The 23552-nt window shown below is 42.8% G+C and overlaps 1 protein-coding gene across 2 annotated transcripts; it reads left to right on the top strand.

Annotated features, from left to right (window-relative positions):
* The first annotated feature begins 1321 nt into the window (after nt 1-1321).
* On the top strand, nt 1322-18326 carry LOC137414559 (leucine-rich repeat and transmembrane domain-containing protein 2). Of its 2 annotated transcripts, none has more exons than XM_068100071.2 (3): nt 1322-1476; nt 13064-13657; nt 15514-18326. In XM_068100071.2, the coding sequence occupies exons 1-3, from the start codon at nt 1464-1466 to the stop codon at nt 15954-15956; spliced, it is 1050 nt and encodes a 349-aa protein (XP_067956172.2). In that variant the 5' UTR covers nt 1322-1463; the 3' UTR covers nt 15957-18326. The 2 variants fall into 2 exon arrangements, with proteins under 2 accessions (XP_067956172.2, XP_067956171.2); XM_068100070.2 differs by lacking the exon at nt 1322-1476 and adding an exon at nt 1613-1699.
* The last annotated feature ends 5226 nt before the right edge of the window (nt 18327-23552 follow it).

Genomic DNA, 23552 nt, shown 5'->3' with positions numbered 1-23552 from the left:
CGAATTACAAAACAAGATCAGACTCGAAGATTACAGTAAACATATACACAGCAAAAAAACAGTAGAATTCGACAAAAACGATCAGGAGAAACTTATCTTTGATGCTCCTGGAGAAGCACAGACGACACACACACACACACACACACACACACACACACACACACACACACACACACACACACACATACACACACATACACACACACATACACACACACACACACACACACATACACACACACACACACACATACACACACACACACACACACACACACACACATACACACACATACACACACATACACACACATACACACACATACACACACATACACATACACACACACACATACACACACACATACACACACATACACACACATACACACACATACACACACACATACACACACACACACACACACACACACACACACATACACACACACACACACACACACACACACACACACATACACACACATACACACACATACACACACACACACATACACACACACACATACACACACATACACACACACACATACACACACACACACACAACAAAATTTCCGAACTAAAATATTTAAATTTCATTTTATTTCGATGAACTATTACATAACAACAACTTGCTATTGTTATTATTATGTTTTTATTACTATCCATTCACTGTCATGTAATTCCATTTCGACGCCAAGGAGATTTCTGGGACAAACATCCGCGTGAACTTGACCCGGTTTCGTTTCATCGTTGAATAAACAGGTTAAAGCTCGGTGGGAGGTTTGTTAAATGCGAGCGCGTTCAGTATACCAGATTCCATGAGCGTGGGCAAGCCGTCCACACCCACGGTTCTTGAGCATGTGCAGACCATCCATGGTCCATGAGCATGTGATGAGCTGTGAAGGTTGTCAGTACTAGGACGTGTGTGATGCGCTGGGACAGGTGTCAGGACTAGGAGGTGTGTGTGATGAGCTGGGAGGAGTGTGCGATGGGCTGGGAGTGGTTGTAATGAACTGGGAAGGGGGTGTGATGAGCTGTGAGGAGTGTCACGACAAGGAGATGGGTGTGTGATGTGCTGGGAGGGGTGTGTGTGATGAGCTGGGAGGAGTGTGTGATGGGCTGGGAGTGTGTGATGAGCTGTGAGGGTTGTCAGTACTAGGACGTGTGTGATGCGCTGGGAGGAGTGTGTGATGAGCTGGGAGGAGTGTGCGATGGGCTGGGAGTGGTTGTAATGAACTGGGAAGGGGGTATGATGAGCTGTGAGGAGTGTCACGACAAGGAGATGGGTGTGTGATGTGCTGGGAGGGGTGTGTGTGATGAGCTCGGAGGGCTGTCAGCACTAGGAGGGGTGTGTGGAGGCGGAGGGTGATGAATGGGTGGAACCCTCTTTTTTATGCTGCACCAAAAGCGACGTCTCAATCTGCGCTTCCGACGCTCGCCCACGGTCCGCCCGCACCATGCTTGTGGCAGGTGAGACCTCCGTACGCTGCTGATCTATAACCGCTCCATTTCCCGCACGCGATTATTATTACAAAGGTGATACTTTTGATTGATTTCTTCTCACCAGCCTGTGACGACCATAGCGGTTCTAGACCTGAAGCATCTGCCGTTATAGCCCCAAAGTAGAGCACACAATTTGCCGAGGAGTCGCGGTGTCCTTGGGAGTGAAGAGACCTAATGGGGGCCCGGAGAGGTGCGAGGGATGGGGCCACACAGGTTGTGGATCTCAGTATGGATTAGCATCGTTTTGAGGAATAATGTAAAAAGTTTTGATTTGATTAGTCACGTGTCACATTTTTCTTTGTCAATAAGTACCTGACTTGATATAAGTACCTGACTCACACGTGGCCCATTCAAAAAGGTACGGTATACAGTCATGTGAAAAAGTAAGTACAGTACACCCCATGTAAAGTTTTGACTTTTTCAACATATTTCAACATACAGCTATTTGATCTTCATTTCAACAATATTGATAGATAAAGGTGATATAATATAACAAATATCATGAAACATTTACATTTTGTAGTCCATTGTATAATTTAAATAAACATAAATGCAAATTTCGCATGTGGAAAACGTAAGTACACCCTTGGCTCTAATAGGTGGTATTCCCCCCTTTGGCAGAAACAACCTCAAGTAGGCGTTTCTTATAACTGTCTACTCGTCTCTGACATCGACTGGGAGAAATTTTTGCCCACTCTTCCATGCAGAATTCTTTCAGCTGTGCGATGTTTGAGGGGATTCTTGCATGCACAGCTCGTTTCAAATCCCCCCACAACATCTCGATGGGATTCAGATCCGGGCTTTGACTTGGCCATTCCAGAACCCTCCATTTCTTTCTTTTCAGCTATTCCTTGGTGGATTTACTGGTATGTTTAGGGTCATTGTCATGTTGCAAGGTCCACCTTCGATTGAGCTTCAACTTTCCGACAGAAGGCCTCACATTATCCTCAAGCACCCTCTGGTACAATGAAGAATTCATAGTGGATTATATGATGGTGAGCTGCCCAGGCCCTGATGCAGCAAAGCTGCCCCAAACCATAATATTTCCACCACCATGCTTTACAGTTGGTATGAGGTTCTTGTGGTCAAATGCTGTCTTTGGTTTTCGCCAAACATGTCTTCTGGTACTGTGGCCAAATAGCTCTACCTTTGACTCATCTGTCCAGAGCACATTGTTCCAGAAGTGCTGGTCTTTGCCGGTGTTCATTGGCAAACTTTAGTCTTGCCCTGATGTTCTTTCGGGACAGCAAAGGTTTCCTCCTGGCACACCTCCCATGTAGATCAAATTTGTGCAGCTTCTTTCTAATGGTAGAAGCGTGCACTTTGACATCAACAGTGGCAAGATCTACCTGTAGGTCCCATGATGACATTCTGGGGTTCTTGGAGCCTTCTTTCAGCATCTTGCGGTCTGCTCTCGGGCTGAACTTGCTGGGGCGGCCTGGCCTGAACAAGTTGGCAGTTGTTTGGAAGCTTCTCCACTTGTAGATGATCTTCCAGCCAGACGAATGATTGATTTCAAATTGTTTGGAGATCTTTTTAAATCCCTTCCCAGACTCGTAGGCATCTATAACCTTCTTTCTGAAGGCCTCAGAGAGCTCTTTTGATCTAGGCATGGTGACGCCACACACTTCAACAACAAAGAGCAAACCAAATTAAATGTCTGAGGTTTAAATCAGACAGGTTCCTCCAAGATCCTCTCTAACGATGTTCTAATCATTTGCACCTGAGCTGGTGCACCTGATTCTAATTTTAGGTATTTGAAGTAGTGATAAATGTAGGGGTGTACTTACTTTTTCCACATGCGAAATTTGCATTTGTGTTTATTTAAATTATACAATGGACTACAAAATGTAAATGTTTCATGATATTTGTTATATTGTATCACCTTTATATATCAATATTGTTGAAATGAAGATCAAATAGCTGTATGTTGAAATGTGTTGAAAAATTCAAAACTTTACATGGGGTGTACTTACTTTTTCACGTGACTGTACAAACAAATTGGCGTTTTTTAAGCTATTGTGCCTCATTCCGGTAACTTGTTGAATGCAGCACATATGTTACGATATATGAAACTATTCACACTCAAGTAAGTGCAAAACGGAATTACTTTCAGGTCAAGGTTGTATATTTTAATCAAACAGGTTTAATCCAACCTCTAAATGCTGAGCGTTAAGTGAAGAAGAAGCACGTTAAGTGAAGAAGAAGCACGTACCATGTCTAAAGACTTTGGTGCGACTTGGCCAGGGTCAGAATACAAACTTGTACGTGCTGCTTACTTGTTTGTCACTCAGCATTTAGAGGACAGAGCATGGACAAACCCCTCGGTTTTTATCCCACAGGAGGCCGTGGCGTTGGAGGGGGTGAGTGGGAAATTTATGTTTCATAGCCATGTTACAAGATGGCGTCGCTGGAACCCAGAGTGTTCCAGGAAGTTATTTCTGTGTTTGTCTGAAGTCAGTTCTGGTATTGTCGACACCATGGCAGCGAAGAGCATATCCATACTTTATCTCGTTGAAGGTGAAAGCCTGGTGTTGGCTTAGCGGTTAGGGTGCCGGCTTGGGATCCTAGGATCCTGGGTTTGAATCCCGGTTGATCGCTAAATTAACACCAGGGGGGTTGACTCAGCCTGTCATCTTTCCGAGGTCGGCAAATTGAGTACCAGCTTGCTGGGATGAATGATCCTGGTGTGTACCCCGGCTTAGAATAGGTACACCGTATCCCTGCGCATCATAAGAGGCGACTAAGGGTTGGTGCCAGGAAGGGTATCCGGCCATTAAAACATTGCCTCAAACAGGGAACCATGACTGTCATGGGGCCCGCAAGGCTAACCCCTGCTCTAGCGGGGAAAATGGCCTTAAAACGATCATTCATTCATTCATTCATTCATATCTCATATTTTCATAACTAGTTAACTCGTATACCCGCTCACTACGGGAGCGGCAGGGGGAGTCATGTTATTATCCTTATTACTGCCAATTATTATTACTATTATGTATGTTAGATCACATCATTGAAAAGATCAGACCATGCCACACCATTCTAAATGCCCAAAAATAAAATTTATTTCCGTGAAGGTGTCGGGGTGGGTGTGGCTGAGAGGCAACACTGCAAGTCACAAAACACCCCTTGTGTAGGGGGGATATTGTTGTGTAATAATATTAATATTATGGTATTATTATATGTTGTTATTACTTTTGTTATTAGAAGGGACCTTGGAAAATGTCATGGTGTCGGGAACCACCGTTAGAGGCTTTCCCCCCCCCCCCCCCCCCCCCCCGCAGAGCAGGGGTTGGCCTTTTTCAGGCGTGCCGTAGTCGTGCCGTTTTTCAGCCATAGTCCCCTTTTTGAAACAATGTTTTATGGCCGGATGCCCTTCCTGCCACCAACCCTGTTAGTCGCCTCTTGCGACACACAGGGAATTACCAGTGAACTGGTACTCGATTTGCCGACCTCGGAAGGATGACAGGCTGAGTCAACCCCCCTGGTGTTGATTCGGCGATCGACCGGGATTCAAACCCAGGATCCTAGGATCCCAAGCCGGCACCCTAACCGCTAAGCCAACGGAAGGGGCAGGAAGGGTCGTGCTATTAACCATTGTGGGGTATATAGACTTCAGTAGATCTACGATCAGGTGCGATCATCGACGTGGTAAGCATAGCTTGCGTCACGGATGTCGGGATTCCTCCAAGTTTCTTTCAGTTTCGTGTTTAACAGCATTAGTGACCGTTTCAAAAGTTAATCGTACGTGTTTGTGGTTTATAATATTTTTACTTCTGGTGGAGGCCGTCGCCCCCACAAAAATGGCATGCTAAACTACTTGTACATGTTTAACACGGCGTTTGTTCAAGGAGGAAACACCCCGTGGGGAGGGGGGATATTATTAGTATTTGTAATGATTTGTAATAACATTAATATTATGTTATTATCATGAATGTTGTTGTTACTTTTGTTATTAGAAGAGGCTTTGGAAAAACGCCACGATAAAGCCATCTTAACACGGATATACACCTCAACACGCAACTCCCTTCGCGGGGAAATGTGCTTTGGGGTGGAGGGGAAGTTAAATCTCTATAACCTCCATTTTGTGACCCTTAGTCTCTTGTCATGTTTCGTTGAGATTGGATAAGTAACGACCGAATGTATTGCGGTCAAAAATTGTCAGACAGACAGACAGACAGACACCAAATTGCGTATTTTAGTACGATTCTTTCAAAAGGCAATGCTACAAACAAACACAAGTAAATGCGGCCTGGTATCTACAATTATCCGGGGACGGGTTTAAATCCCCTGTCTCACGTCACTTTATTCCCCATGCCTATTAGGTCCTCGTTCGCCATGTCGTTTATGGTCGAGCCATAGCTGCCGGCTTGCAAAAAAACAATAAGGAAGGCCAGACAAAGAAAATGTCATTCATCCCATAATGCTTGTGTGACGTCATATCCATGTGACCTGCACCTCAAAAGATCTATGGGTGGGAGTGGAGTGACGTCACTTCCGCTTAGTAACGGCGTCACGTGCCCTAGAGCGATGAAAACAATCACGCCGCGCGCTTGCAGTGTGTGTGCTCTGTGTTTGCAGACTTGCGCAGGAAAGTGCTAGATTTTGTGTTGTTGCAACAGTTTAACTTACAAATTTCGTCACATACTACTGGCCACTTATATCAGCATGTCTTACAACTATGTTGACAATCTTCCAAGCGAAGCTAAAGAGAGATACGAGACCAAATTATCGGCAAGTGGCCTTGCAATTTGTCCGTACCGGTTACCGGCAAGTGAGTGGATCAACGACCCGACGGCCTGGCCGGATGTTCAGTTCGCGGATGTGTACATGTACCTCACGAGCACACCAGGTATGAAAGTACATCCGGGTACTTTCACCCTCTGACACCTGACAACCGAACGGCCGATGAAAGCAAACACGCGTAGCAATGCGTGCATACATGTTTATACATGCGCGATACACACAACAGTTACTTACTTATATTTTCAGTAGCTGTGATGTAATGAAAATACTAACTGAAGTTAAAAGTAATAGTTTATATTTAAACTTACCCAGCTATGCAAGTGCAGTGGGCAGCTGGCACTACTCCGTCACTGTTTGTGGCTAGCCATGGGTGATGTGAAGGGTCATTAGCCCGCTGTGATGGACGTACATCAGCTTTCAAGATAATCAACCCTGTTGCAGACTTGACATGATGTACTGTCTGCACGAAGCCAGCAGTGAAGTACCGATGGGCCATCCAGTGACTTATAAGCCTATTACTGTAAGCTAAAAGTTGTTGCTGTATATAAGTTGTATAGCTGTTGCTATAAGCTGCCCGCCCACTGCACTTGCATGGCTGGGTAAGTTTAAATATAAACTATTACTTTTAACTTCAGTTAGTATTTTCATTACATCACAGCTACTGAAAATATACAGTCACGTGAAAAAGTAAGTACACCCCATGTAAAGTTTTGACTTTTTCAACATATTTCAACATACAGCTATTTGATCTTCATTTCAACAATATTGATAGATAAAGGTGATATAATATCACAAATATCATGAAACATTTACATTTTGTAGTCCATTGTATAATTTAAATAAACATAAATGCAAATTTCGCATGTGGAAAAAGTAAGTACACCCCTACATTTATCACTACTTCAAATACCGAAAATTAGAATCAGGTGCACCAGCTCAGGTGCAAATGATTAGAACATCGTTAGAGAGGATCTTGTAGGAACCTGCCTTATTTAAACCTCAGACATTTAGTTTGGTTTGCTCTTTGTTGTTGAAGTGTGTGGCGTCACCATGCCTCGATCAAAAGAGCTCTCTGAGGCCTTCAGAAAGAAGATTATAGATGCCTACGAGTCTGGGAAGGGATTTAAAAAGATCTCCAAACAATTTGAAATCAATCATTCGACTGTCTGGAAGATCATCTACAGGTGGAGAAGATTCCAAACAACTGCCAACTTGTTCAGGCCAGGCCGCCCCAGCAAGTTCAGCCCGAGAGCAGACCGCAAGATGCTGAAAGAAGTCTCGAAGAACCCCAGAATGTCATCAGGGGACCAACAGGTAGCTCATGGCACTGTTGATGTCAAAATGCACGAGTCTACCATTAGAAAGAGGCTGCACAAATTTGATCTGCATGGGAGGTGTGCCAGGAGGAAACCTTTGCTGTCCAGAAAGAACATCAGGGCAAGACCAAAGTTTGCCAATGAACACCTCGGCAAAGAGCAGCACATCTGCAACAATGTGCTCTGGACAGATGAGTCAAAGGTAGAGCTATTTGGCCACAGTACCAGAAGACATGTTTGGCAAAAACCAAAGACAGCATTTAACCACAAGAACCTGATACCAACTGTAAAGCATGGTGGTGGAAATATTATGGTTTGGGGCAGCTTTGCTGCATCAGGGCCTGGGCAGCTCACCATCATATAATCCACTATTAATTCTTCATTGTACCAGAGGGTGCTTGAGGATAATATGTGAGGCCATCTGTCGGAAAGTTGAAGCTCAACCCAAGGTGGACCTTGCAACATGACAACGACCCTAAACATACCAGTAAATCCACCAAGGAATGGCTGAAAAGAAAGAAATGGAGGGTTCTGGAATGGCCAAGTCAAAGCCCGGATCTAAATCCCATTGAGATGTTGTGGGGGGATTTGAAACGAGCTGTGCATGCAAGAAACCCCTCAAACATCGCACAGCTGAAATAATTCTGCATGGAGGAGTGGGCAAAAATTTCTCCCAGTCGATGTCAGAGACTGGTAGACAGTTATAAGAAACGCCTACTTGAGGTTGTTTCTGCCAAAGGGGGCAATACCACCTATTGGAGCCAAGGGTGTACTTACTTTTTCCACATGCGAAATTTGCATTTATGTTTATTTAAATTATACAATGGACTACAAAATGTAAATGTTTCATGATATTTTTTATATTATATCACCTTTATCTATCAATATTGTTGAAATGAAGATCAAATAGCTGCATGTTGAAATATGTTGAAAAAGTCAAAACTTTACACGGGGTGTACTTACTTTTTCACGTGACTGTAAGTAAGTAACTGTTGTGTGTATCGCGCATGTACAGTATAAACATGTACGCACGCATTGCTACGCGTGTTTGCTTTCATCGGCCGTTCGGTTGTCAGGTGTCAGAGGGTGAAAGTACCCGGATGTACTTTCATACCTGGTGTGCTCGTGAGGTACATGTACACATCCGCGAACTGACCATCCGGCCAGGCCGTCGGGTCGTTGATCCACTCACTTGCCGGTAACCGGTACGGACAAATTGCAAGGCCACTTGCCGATAATTTGGTCTCGTATCTCTCTTTAGCTTCGCTTGGAAGATTGTCAAAATAGTTGTAAGACATGCTGATATAAGTGGCCAGTAGTATGTGACGAAAGTCGTAAGTTAAACTGTTGCAACAACACAAAATCTAGCACTTCCTGCGCAAGTCTGCAAACACAAAGCACACACACTGCAAGCGCGCGACGTGATTGTTTTCATCGCTCTAGGGCACGTGACGCCGTTACTAAGCGGAAGTGACATCACTCCGCCCCCACCTATAGCAGTCAGACGACGTCACATCATAAGTCAGGTGTGAAGGACATAGTTAACCGCCCACTTCTTGTTAAACTCCCAAAATCCAGGCTCACTGCTCACCTCCACTCATTTGTTTCTCTTTCCTCTCACCTGTGGAACCAACTTCCCGAGTATGTTCAGTCCCATTCTTCCTTCCGGGCCTTCAACGCACCTGTTCACCACTATCTGAGGTCTCCATACTCATGATCTCTTCTACCTCGAATGACCCCATTTCCAAACACTCCCTTTTTCCAGGTTATTGTGATTGTTTCCCCTCTCCCTCATCTTTTTTCTTTTGTTCAGTTGGTTTGTTCCTTTTCTGTTTTCATCCCCGCGTCCCACTTCCTCTTGTTGCTGTGTTTCATTCACCTCGCTCACCCCTCATGTCCTTCTCCCTCTTCCCTTGATCTCACTCTGACTTATAATCTGCTAGTGGTGTTTCCCCTTCTCCCTTTTGTTCCTTTCAATTCGGCTCTAGCTCTTCCATGAGCCTCGGTCTTGTACACACACAAAAAAGGAGATGATGCCAAAGTTAAACGCACAAGTTGGCGGTGGGTAGGTTGAGAGAGAAAGTGAAATGGTTCAACAACGCAGAGTTGAAGAAGATAGAGGCAGACTTGGACAAACAATGGGTGTGGGGAGGAATGTGGGCAGGAAAGGTGGCATAGGGTGGACACGATGGATACAAAAGGAAACTCAAGAAGGAAAAAAACAGGAAAAAATCAGAGTGGCCTACAGCGGTGTTCACTGTGATGTTTGTTGGTGTTTGAGGCAGCCTTGGGCAGGGTTCGGATCCTGGGTAAGGTTCAAGGTGGCTTTGGGTGGTAGCCTTGAGTGGTGTTCAGGGTGACCCTAGGCGCAAGGTTCAAGGCGGTTTTGGGTGGTGTTGGCATTGGCCTCGGGCGGTGAAAAAGTGAAATGGTTCAAATAAATATCTTCAATACGTTTCCACCTAGCTGTTTGTGTTTGAGGAAAGCCTGAACGAGTCCGCATAGTCTGCTAAAATAGGTGTAGGGCAAAATAAAAGTACATTCAGCTCCTGCCTCCAGGCATCAGAGGTTTGGAGAGCAGGTGCAATGAAACACGAACAATCAATCAACCTCGGTGGAAAAGGAGATGAAGAGAGAATTTGCAGAGAGGAAAGAGGACACTGTCGAATTGGCACAAACGGATCATCTATCTATTGTTCTATTTTCATTTGACACTGAGGAAGGTGATCCCAGCCTTTCCACATCGGAGCCGGATGGCCTATGAAATATCAAGCTTCTGTTAACAGCCATAGTCTACTGGGCGAAGGCAGATGGTCTGTGAGAAGCTCAATCTCCATGGGGAATCCTGAAAGCTTTCCCTGAAATTTGCATGTACGAGGCCACGACTTGAAATGGCATTTTGCTTTTTGTTATCAACTGTTATGGTGGAAACAGAAATGTTTGCCGTAAATGTTTAAATTCAGCTATGTTGATCAAGGTTCGGAGGCGAGGTTCTTTGTGCGGGTTCGGAATGGCTTTGGGCAAAGGTAGGAGCTTACTTGGATGGGATTCGGAACAGCTTTTGGTGGGGATCAGGGTGGCCGACAGCGGTGTTCGCTGTGATGTTTGTTGGTGTTTGAGGCAGCCTTGGGCAGGGTTCAGATCCTGGGTAAGGTTCAAGGTGGCTATGGGTGGTAGCCTTGAGTGGTGTTCAGGGAGACCCTAAGCAAGGTTCAAGGCGGTTTTGGGTGATGTTGGCAGTGGCCTCGGGCGGTCATGGCAGCCTTGCATGGGGTTCAGGCGGCCTTGGGTGAGGTTCCGAGTGGGTTTTGGGTGGTGTTGGCAGTGGTCTCAGGCGGTGTTGGCAGAAGCTTTGGGCGTTGTTGGCGGTGGCCTTAGGAGGTCATGGCAGCCTTGCTCGGGGTTCAGGGCAGCCTTGGGTGAGGTTCCGAGTGGTCTTCGGGAGAGTTCATGGCGGACTTGGGTGAAGTTCTGGGCGGCCTTGGGTAATGTTCACGGCGGCCTTGGTCGAGGTTGAGAGTGGCCTTCGGCATGGTTCGGAGTGGCCTTGAGCGAGGTTCAGAGTCGCCTTGAGCGAGGTTCAGAGTGGCCCTGAGTGAAGTTCAATGTGGCCTTGTTCATGCTTCTGAGCGGCCTTAGGCAAGGTTCGGAGTGGCCTTCAGCAAGGTTCAGAGAAACTCTAAATTGTCAATGGTAATCAGCATCCCATCATTTCTGAAAATATCAATTGCAACAATGTTATTTAAAATGACATGAACTATCTGATTGTAGCATGCTTCATAGTGAACTCAGTTGATCTTAGTCAGAGAGAAAAGGCTCCAACGATTTAGTTTGATAACTCTCTGAAGTCTCCCTAAAGATGCTTGGCACTTTTACTTACAGGCCCGAGAACAATGCTTGGCTGCGCCTCCAAAGGTCACAAAGCCTCTTTCCAGGAAATTGTCTGCCTGATCCAACATCTTACGGGATGAAATTGACATCAAATAATAATGATTTATTAATATAACGCTCCACTTTAGAAGTTAGGAGTAATTTATAATTGGCACAAAAATTAGTGCTGAAGCCAAAAGTGTCTCCTTTCATTAATGGAGGGACTTATTGCCCCCAAACCATTCTGGGCAGGTTTTTGTGGGGTTTAAAAAAGAAAAACTGCTGGAACATTGGTGTTGTGTTGTTTCTGATGAAAACTCCTTCCGCCATTAATGTTGCATCGTAGTGTCTGTGCCAAACTTTCTCCACGTGATTGATGGTGGGTTCTTTTTGACCCTCACCAGTGCTTATCTGGTTTAGTTGATTGCTTTGATACATCAAAAATATATATTTTGCATACGGAGTCAAGGATCATGGAGGAACTAGTACACTGAATGGATCAGGACGTAACGGGACAAAATGAACAATAGAGAGAGAGGAGGAAAAACCAACAGCAGAGTTGAAAGACAAGATAGAGGCAGACTTGGACAAACAATGGGTGTGGGGAGGAATGTGGGCAGGAAAGGTGGCATAGGTTGGACTCGATGGATACAGAAGGAAACTCAAGAAGGAAAAAAACAGGAAATTTGGAAGCACGAGAGCTTGGAGTGTTCGCAAAGGTAGAAATGGTTACATCATCGATGCAAATGATGTTTGGTCTTTCCCAATGAATGAGATGAACTAGCTCTCACCTAGGTCAGGAAATGCCATACATGATCGCTGGTATAGTATATGATTCCGAGTCCTATAGTGCATTACCAACTGAGCTATCCCGCCACGTATGGCCAAGGTAAAAGTTCCCATAAAAAAATATATATATATCGGAAAAACTGTCCTTTCAGTGCATTATAAGCCGGGTGATGCAGCGCGCGGCGTTGCCAACATCCGTGAGGGTGTTCAGCCAGTAGTAATGTCTGCTTTCAGATTTACCGAAGTTCACTTCTTCTTTTTTTTTTTACAAGGGCATACAGGGAAACTCAGGCACTCGAAAAAAACACGAGGCCCTCACTCACACAAACAACGTTATGCCGTGACCTCGCAATTACCAACATTACATTTGATGACGTATTGCCAGGTCTATGCCATGAGATATCATTCGCCCATGTGTGAGCGTAGATGAGGCAATCCGCCTAACATCCTTTCGGAGGAATGACATATATCCTGCCGGCCAGCTCATTATAGCTGGATGTGACTCTCCCGAGGAATTAACCCAAAAACTATAATTGGGAAGTGAGCGTCGAATTTTCCAGGCCAGCCCTGAAAATGTAATTGGATCTCGAGTCTTGGACGGTATATCCCTGGGCAACTTTGGCATTTCCATTTGAATCCATGCCGGAGTAGCTACATTCCAGCATTCACTCAGCACCTAGCCCGATGATCTCTCCACGTTTCCCTCTAATCGGGAACTACCATCACGGGATGAGCGAATGATAGCTTTCCCAGCATGTCTCGTCACAGGGACCAAGAAACCAATGGGATTGATGAGGTTGCACATGGTTGACCATTTTTATTGTTTTTCACAGGCTGTACCTTGGTTTTCTTCATGCTGGCCTTGGCAGAAAACTGCGGTGGATGTCCTGCTGCCTGCTCCTGTTCTTCTGATACCGCTATGGTAGACTGCAGCAGCCAGGGCCTTTCGCAAATCCCCAAAAACCTCCCACTGAACACACGCTTCCTTTCGCTAAGGAACAACAGTATCACCTCTCTCCCAGATCGGGCCTTCGTTAACTTGATCAGGCTTGAGGAACTCGACCTGTCACACAATGGAATAGAGTTCTTCCCAGCTACAGCAGTGCGAGGCCTGTCCAGACTTCTCCAAATTGACATTGCCAACAACAGCATCAACACGGTGGCTGCTGACTCCTTTACAGATACCCCATCACTGGTTCACTTTGACTTGTCTAATAACCGGCTCTCATCGCTGCCTATGGGACTTTTTCTCGGCCTTTGGAACCTAAGTCATCTTTCTCTCAGTGGGAACCAATTGCCGAGCCTGGAGAGGGACTTGTTGGAGCCACTTGTGCACTTGGAACAGTTGCGGCTTGCTGGGAACCCCTGGGAGTGTGATTGTTACTTGGCAAACCTGCGACATTGGCTCGAATGGTACTCTTACAGAGGTATGCCTTGGAACTCGGCTTGTTAAACTTGAATCAACACACACACACACACACACACACACACACACACACACACACACACACACACACACACACACACACACACACACACACACACACACACACACACACACACACACCTTGTACAAGGGTATGGGCTGGAATAAATGCATTTTGGTGCACAGACATAGTACATCACATACTACATACATATGTGACACATACACATATGTACATACTACATACCACATATGTATACTACATATGTGTCACATACTACGTACATACATACTACATCACATACTACATACTACATCACATACTACATATACATACATATGTAGACATAGTACACAGACATATACATAGTATATGGAAGTAATAACAATTGGCTGACAAGGCCATGCACCGATGATGGCCCTGAGAACAAACATGGACAAGCTTTCTATTGTTTATAGACAGTTATTAATTTTGACACGAGAATCATCAAAGCACTTTAGTGCACATATGACCTAGAACCAGACAATATTTCGTGCCCTTCTTCTTCTTTCCTATGCAACACATGGCTGTGGGTAGCAGGATGTTCTGGGGGTGCAGCTGTGCCACGGATGCAGTGCCCCCCCTATAGGTTAGACCTGGAATTTGGAATTTGGCCAAGGTGCCAGCGATAGCTTGCCAATTGTTTTCTTGCCCTGGACGAATGAAAATTAGCTCATAAAAATATATCCCATGTAATGATATGGCCAGTCTATACACTCACAGGTGTATAATGTGCTCAGGTACACTGGCTGGGCCTGGACCGCTCCCTACTGCGTAACAGACCACGTGACATTTATGACTCATACGTGCAAAATCCATGTTTCTAAATAAATACTCATAACGTGCCATTTCTAATTGTCTGTCATCGACCTATTTATTCCGCTTCCTAAGAAAATTCAAATACCTTTGAGGCCTTTGTGTTTTCAAACCAACAATCAATTAACAAGACCGATCGTCCAACAATGACATAGCCGGGCTTCTTTCATACTTCAGTATGACCCGGGTGGGGATACCAGTTAGCAAATAATGCAAGTATTAATTTTTTTGACTACAGGCATGGATGGACATGCAGTTCGTGAATGACTTGGGGGAAAAAAAACAAAAAAAAAACGCGAATGCTAAACCATGAACCAATAAATTCCACATTCCTGTGCCACCTTCAGTCGAACATCAAGCACATTGAAGAAGGACTTGAAAAAAAAAACCGTACCCAGTGACCCCGTCGGAATGTTGCCATATCCAGTCAATGGCGAAACTGCAAATGGGGAATCCGCAAATGTCCGATGGGAACCCTTACGTCATTTCCTCATTCCGCTTTGAACTCAATATTTCTATATTTTCATTCATCATTCCAATCACAAATTAATACTATGGTATTAATATATCAAAATATAATGTTAAATCACGATTCTATTGGGATATGATCAGACCAGCGAACCATCGTCGTCTGTTCACTTCCGGATTTGGGAGCAAGGTCCGTGTTGGTCGCATTTAAAGATCATAATTGTATTGAGGAATTTTTAAACCTCCTACCTACCTTAGGCCAGCCGCTGGGACCCCAAAACGTTCCCCAGAAGGTTATTATATTTCCTTTTTGTAAAATATGAAACTGCAATGGTTACTAAACGCTGCCCCCCAGTCACGTGACCAGATCTTCAGCTCTGATTGGTGGATGTTTGTGAGGGACATACATACACCGGGTGGACAAACGCCGTTCCAGTCGGCATTGCATTATGGGCTACTGTACACCATTTAAAAAATGAAAACACCTCCATCGCAAGCGGTCTGAACATGCTGTTTCCTTGTCTCTTTTGCAGGTGGAGAGGTGGACGAGGTGTGTTGCTTCTTCCCTAAGAATTTAAAGGACCGGCGTCTGATCAATATTCCAAAAGAGATTTTTTCCTTGTGCCCGACGCTTCCTGGAAATGGAAAGCCGGGATCCATGGGCGGCGCCGATATTGGCGGTGGAAACGGGGTGGGGTCGGATGACCTTGAGGGCGAGGAGCAAAAGGACGGCTGCGCCTCCCCGAATCGCTACCAGCCTGTGAACGTGCGCCGCGCCGTGGGGACGCTGGCCGTCGCCGGAGTCGTGTGTGGAATCATCTCTCTCATGATGGTCGTCGCCGCCACGTACGGTTGCCTGTACGCCGTCATGATGTCACGCATGCACCGTGAGATGAAAGCACGCCAGGCCACGCCTCCCGGAACTCCTGATGAGACCACGGATGCAAAAGAACCACTGAATCCTGCGATTCCCTGAACGCTCTTATACTTTTCTCTCCTCCCTCAGTTTCCGCAGGGCCCTAGTTCTAGATAATAATTGCTTTTTGCTTGTTGTTTGGAGACTGCAGTGATAAGGAAATGGTGTTTCACTTTTAGTCAGGTTCACTATGTCAATAAATTATATTTCGTTCAGAATCATGGTAGATTAGCAAACCTATACATTTTTGGAAAGGTTATAGCATAAGGAAACTAAAAATCAATATTTACATTTGGAGAGATACCTGTATGGCGGCCATTTTGGATTTTCAAAATGGCCACTGTAAAATACATATTTTGTTCAATTTCTGCCTCTAATTACCCTAAAAACTTTTTAAAATACACTAAACCTATATTTTCATGGACAAGGAATCCAATGAAAGTATCAAATTAGTGCTATGGGGAATGGTAAGACACGAATCAAAGGTTTTGAATTGCAAAATAGTCTTTATATTTGCGATAAGTTGCATAATCAAATACATGTTATCATTTTGTACAGGCAGTGAATAACATCAAAATGTGTCACAATAATTCATATCACCAAACATACACAGGCAGTCAGCAAAATCATATATACACATGCAGTCAGTATAACTTCACATCTACATGGGCAGTCAATGACAAAATATACACAGGCAGTCAATGGCATCAAACATACACGATTACAGAATATGCCATTTAGAGTTCGTCATCACTGTCCTGTGTGGCGTATCCGACAATATAGTCCGCATCGTTTTCACAGTCCGTTCCACACAAGCAAAGGTCGGTCAAATTGATTGGCAAATCGAATTGGTCGAATGGTCGATCGAATCGAATTCGATGAATCGAATCGAATCAAATCGATCGAATTGGTCGAATGGTCGATCGAAATGATTGGTCGAATGGTCGAATTGGTCGAATGGAATTGGTCGATTGGTCGAATTGGTCGAATCGAATTGGTCGGAATTGGCGAATGTAAACATTGATTTTCTGATTTTCCATGTAATAACGTTTCCAAAAATGTATAGGTTTGCTAATCTACCATGATTTTGAACGAAAAAACATAGTGAACCTGACTACATCTTGTGTTGTAAATAGAGAAACGGGGAGAGTAATAATATAGAAATAAGAAGTTGACGGAACAACAAACAAACTTGAACATTATAAACAAAAGGTAACTTTTACCCACAATACATTGCTTGATTACCCCCTGCAGCAAGCTCAGTCCCATAAAATGGAATTGTTTTCATAACTTATTGTTCATTGCTTGTTAATTATCGTAGGAGCGAATTTATATCGTGCTACAAACAGATGTCAAATTGCTTGGGCCAAACTATTACTGAATGTAAACTACAATAGCTCGTAGTACAAGAATTGACTTGTCGAAGGAGACTTTTTGTTGACATATAAATATTTCCCTTTGAAAATATTTTAGGACATATCATGTAAAAGGGGTTAGTACTGTACAAAGTGGTAATCGACCAAAAAAAACACGTGTTCAGAAACAGATCATAAATAAACTTCTCTGGCCTCCAACTACTGGATCTCTGCTTCACCGATCACAGCAACTGCCAGGTTTCCTTTTCAAATGACCGCTCGATACACGTTTACAGTCATCCATGTCATGTTTTGGACTGTCTTTTTCTTTTTCCAAAGTGAATATTTCAATATATGTGTGATTCATCAATACGAGTGTCAGAATTGAATCCCACAGTCCAATATGTCATCTCTAATGACAAAGTTTCATGAACAAAAACTGACATTGAAATCAAACCAACAAATGTAAACTCGAGTATATATTTGGGCAAAGTAAGGTCGAGGCCATTTATTCCAGATACAGTAACTCCTCGCTTAACATCGTCCTGGTTAACATTATTTTGTTATCAAGTCGATTAATCTATTGGAAAATGTACTCGTTTAAAGTCGTTCACCGTTCCATTACAAAGACGTTTTACCTCTAATTTAGTACCAAACTAATGGTTTTCCTCATTTTAATAAAGCTTCAGTATAAACCATACTGTAAATATCGGTGTATAAGCCGTACCATAAATACCGGTGTATAAGCCAACCCAGAGTATGTACAGTATCCGCCTTATATACACCGAGCTGTGCATCGATAACAATGGTGGGGCCTGGGCTGAAGTTATTCAGGTGTATATGAATGGTATGTGGAGGAAGTTGTGGCATGAATGTGTCAATAACCTGAAAGAATTTTAAGCTGTTGTCCCGCAATGAAAAATGTTATCCTCGACTTGGCCAATAAAGCGGATTTTGCTGAGGTGGAAGAAGCCGACGTTACACAACTTCTGCAATCACATGGTGAAGAGATAACCAATGCAGATCTGAAGCAACTACATACAATATGAGAATAAAGCAACTGGAAATGATGATATTCAATTGTTTGTTTAAAATTTATTTTAAAATTATACTCTATGTAAATAATGTCTTTTGTCTGACGATAAAAGTTTTTCCTGGAACCCCGCTATTTAAATTCATTCGTATGGCGAAGTCGGATTCACTTAAAGTCGTTCTTTTCAAGAACGTACCATAACTACAACGTAAAGCAAGGACTGACTGTACATTAAACACCCTGCAACCCATGCCTACAGAAAAATGACTTTTTGAACTCCGGTCGCATTTTCCATCCAATCATCGAGTAACTTTGGCAAATCATTCTGCACGGGTCCACGCTCCGATGTTGAAAGTTTCGTGGCAATCGCTCAAGCGGTTGTGGAGGAAAAAAAAGCAATTTTAAAAAGTGAATAAAGGTGAAAAACTGAGGCCTTTGGCTGACGTTCCACAACATGATCAGAAATGGTTGTGGACGCAGATTAATAATATTTCAAAATTTGCTGTTATTTATATTTGCAGAGTGACCACATTCTTTGACATTGATGATAGTCTGCATGACGACATTCTTTGATATTGATGATAGTGTGCATGACCACATTGTTTGACATCGATGATAGTCTGCATGAACGTATTCTTTGATATTGATGATATGCTGCGTGACCATATTATTTGATATTGATGATAGTCTGCATGGCCACATTATTTGATATTGATGATAGTCTGCATGACCACATTATTTGATATTGATGATAGTCTGCATGACCACATAATTTGACATTGATGATAGTCTGCGTGACCACATAATTTGACATTGATGATAGTCTTCGTGACCACATTCTTTGATATTGATGATAGTTTGCATGACCACATTATTTGACATTGATGATAGTCTGCATGACCACAACTTTGATATTGATGATATTCTGCGTGACCACATTTTTTGATATTGATGATAGTCTGCGTGACCATATTCTTTGATATTGATGATAGGCTGTGTGACCATATTCTTTGATATTGATGATAGTCTGCATGACCACATTCTTTGATATTGATGATAGGCTGTGTGACCATATTCTTTGATATTGATGATAGTCTGCGTGACCATATTCTTTGATATTGATGATGTTGGTCTGTGTGACCACATTATTTGATATTGATGAAAGGCTGTGTGACCACATTCTTTGATATTGAAGAACGGCAATGTGACCACATTCTTTGATATTGATGATAGTCTGCGTGACCACATTCTTTGATATTGATGATATTCTGCATGACTACATTCTTTGATATTGATGATAGTCTGCGTGACCACATTCTTTGATATTGATGATATTCTGCGTGACCACACTCTTTGATATTGATGATATTCTGCATGACCACATTCTTTGATATTGATGATATTCTGCGTGACCACATTCTTCGATATTGATGGTAGGCTGCGTGACCATATTCTTTGATATTGATGATATTCTGTGTGACCACATTCTTTGATATTGATGATAGGCTGCGTGACCACATTTTTTGATATTGATGATCGGCGGCATGACCAGAATCTTCGATATTGATGATATTCTGCGTGACCACATTCTTTAATATTGATGATAGGCTGCGTGACCATATTCTTTGATATTGATGATATTCTGCGTGACCACATTCTTTGATATTTATGATCGGCGGCATGACCACATTCTTCGATATTAATGATAGGCTGTGTGACCATATTCTTTGATATTGATGATAGGCTGCGTGACCACATTCTTGGATATTGATGATATTCTGCGTGACCACACTCTTTGATATTGATGATATTCTGCATGACCACATTCTTTGATATTGATGATATTCTGCGCGACCACATTCTTCGATATTGATGATATTATGCATGACCACATTCTTTGATATTGATGATATTCTGCATGACCACATTCTTTGATATTGATGATAGGCTGCGTGACCACATTCTTTGATATTGATGATAGGCTGTGTGACCACATTCTTTGATATTGATGATAGGCTGCGTGACCACATTCTTTGATATTGATGATATTCTGCATGACCACATTCTTCGATATTGATGATAGGCTGCGTGACCATATTCTTTGATATTGATGATAGGCTGCATGACCATATTCTTTGATGTTGATGATAGTCTGCGTGACCATATTCTTTGATATTGATGACAGTCTTGCTGACCATATTCTTTGATATTGATGATCGTCTGCGTGACCATATTATTTGACATTGATGATCGTCTGCGTGACCACATTCTTTGATATTGATGATAGGCTGCGTGACCACATTCTTTGATATTGATGATAGGCTGTGTGACAATATTATTTGCTGTTGATGATAGTCTGCAAGACCACATTCTTTGATGTTGATGATAGTCTGCATGACCACATTCTTTGATGTTGATGATAGTCTGCGTGACCACATTCTTTGATATTGATGAGAGGCTGCGTGACCCTATTCTTTGATATTGATGATAGTCTTGCTGACCATATTCTTTGATATTGATGATAGTCTGCGTGACCATATTCTTTGATATTGATGATAGGCTGCGTGACCATATTCTTTGATATTGATGATAGTCTGCGTGACCCTATTCTTTGATATTGATGATAGGCTGCGTGACCATATTCTTTGATATTGATGATAGGCTGCGTGACCATATTCTTTGATATTGATGATAGACTGCATGACCATATTCTTTGATATTGATGATAGTCTGCGTGACAACATTCTTTGATATTGATGATAGGCTGTGTGACCATATTCTTTGATATTGATGATAGGCTGCGTGACCATATTCTTTGATATTGATGATAGACTGCATGACCATATTCTTTGATGTTGATGATAGTCTGCGTGACCACATTCTTTGATATTGATGATAGGCTGCGTGACCATATTCTTTGATATTGATGATAGTCTGCGTGACCATATTCTTTAATATTGATGATCGTCTGCGTGACCATATTCTTTGATATTGATGATAGTCTGTGTGACCATATTCTTTGATATTGATGATAGGCTGCATGACCATATTCTTTGATGTTGATCACTTGTTTTATTTAATAAGTGTATTTTACTGTTGCTATTAAGATATGCAAGGACATGTATATGATTTTAATACCTCCTGTTATGAAATAAACGACATAAATAAAAATGTATTGATACTTGCTCTAACGGGAAAGCAAATCCTCAAGGAAGATGTGCCGAGAAAGCTTCTAAAGGTTGGTATCCAGATGCAGATATTTCAAGAAATTGGTGAAGAAAATACAGATAGTTGATTGAACAAAGAGAATCTTGATTGGTTTCATGAACTATGCTGAAGGCCAAGGTACCTGCAGACAGGTCTTCACTCAGCCCACGTGGCACCAAGACGACGGTGAGACATAATTATTGTAGTTGTTGTCTGACACGTGACCATCTGGACTATCGTACAATCTCCAGGTTCAATAAAACTTAGCAGAGAATGGTTTTGCAATCTATCGATTTCCAGGCGATGGCCCAGGGACCTTTCTGCTGTGCCACTCTGCTCCATAAGTGGAATGCTTTTACAAGAATATATGTCTGCCTTGATTGCGAGCAGGGAGAGATCACTGCATGTTCTGGATAGCTTGATGGTTTGAGAACTCGTTACCGGAAGGTAAATGAGAGTGGATGTGGGCAGTTCTGGATCTCATTTCAAATGAAGTATTGTCTTTCATTCATGTGTACATGTTAGTTTTTAATCAGTACCTGGGGTGGGAAAAGGATAGTAGGGCGAATAGTTTTGGGGTAGATTGCTGCAAACTAAGGTCAACTTTGGCTGTAAGTACAGCACAGTTAGCTTCCTGCCAATCAGATGTCCACAATAAACCTCAAAGATGATTTCTCTTCCGATATTCTGTGCACTTTGGATGATGCCAATGAATGTGAAGTAGCAATGGGAATGCATTTGTGGTCTCGGCGAGTCAAAGGATGCTAGTATGCACACATCATCACTCATGATTCAATCAAATGTCCAGGGGAAGACAAAGGATACAAAAGAAAAAGAATGAAGTCGTCAGGGAGGAAAGATGAGGGTGGGGTTGGAGAAAATTGAGGAGCAGGAGTCTGGAAAGAATATTGGAGCACTACAAGATGGACCAATTATTTGGTTTGTTCAATAGTCTGATTTTATGTTGAAAGGAAACTCCACAAGCTTGGACTTTGGGAAATTGTTTGGATTGGTGCACATTTCATGGAATTTATCTCTCAAAAATCGATTGATCATCATTTTTATTCCACATGCACGAAGCGAAAAGTGGAGTTAAGCAATTGGTTCACTTCTGTTTGTCCCTCTGTGTGTCTATAAATGTCAGTTTATGATCGAGGAACAACTTATTTAAATTTAATGTAACTAGTGCACCCATTCTCGATGGGAGCAGCAGGAAGGATCTTTCTTCCTTGGGGTATATAGATTACAGTAGATCTAGGGTTGAGCCTCAAGAACATTAGGGGTGTGTTCAGTTCCCAAGTTTATTGTGGAATGTTCACCAAGTGGCTTAAGCATTCGAGCAAGCACTCCATTCAAAACCATTGATAGGAACGGCTGGCTTGGCAAGCACTAGCGAGATGCTTGGTAACTGAACATGCCTCGGGGTTTCTCCCTTTCAGTTTAGTGTTAAACAGCAGTAGCGATTGTTTCAAAAGGTAATCAAATGTGTTTGTGGTTTCATATTTTTACTTCTGGTAGGCGCGCTCCCACAGAAACAGCACGATATGATGTGTATACACGTTAACAACGTTTCCATGGAGGAAAAACCCCTTGGGGAGTGGTGATATTATTAGGTTTCCTCTGCATGAAATGGTTATAACTCGGTTTTTCTTATTATTCTTCCACCATATTTTTCACCTCCGAAAACTTTAAAAATCAATGTTCTCAGCTACCGTTGGTCCGATTGACATGAAATTTTCACCAAGTGATTGGCTAGACATGTATAATTTTTTACTGCTAATTATGACGTCATAGGTCACGTGGTATGGGCATTATCTTGGAAAACACCTTCAACTTTGCCCCTCTATATCTCCGAAACGGTTCAATGGAAAAAAATTGAGTCATGGCTCATTCTAAAGAACTCTGCAATGGGACCAAAAAACATGTTTATTTAGGATATTAAAAGTGCTAACGTATGAAGTTAGAATTCGACAAATAGACCCCTTGATGCCACGAATATATATTTTTACATGACCTTAGTGAAAAAAAATTCAGAATGCAAAAAATTTCGACGTCATACGT

This window comes from Myxine glutinosa, chromosome 4, assembly GCF_964187855.1.
Source record: "Myxine glutinosa chromosome 4, kmMyxGlut1.1, whole genome shotgun sequence".
Classification (NCBI taxonomy): Eukaryota; Metazoa; Chordata; class Myxini; order Myxiniformes; family Myxinidae; genus Myxine; species Myxine glutinosa.
Note: the sequence above shows the minus strand (reverse complement) of the source record. Positions and strands in the feature narration are given on the sequence as shown.

What these genes read in the sequence shown, in the direction of transcription:
- LOC137414559 (XM_068100070.2), top strand. An exon ending in CGAATGGTACTCTTACAGAG is followed by an intron (nt 13,658 to 15,513) that starts GTATGCCTTGGA and finishes TCTCTTTTGCAG; the next exon opens with GTGGAGAGGTGGACGAGGTG.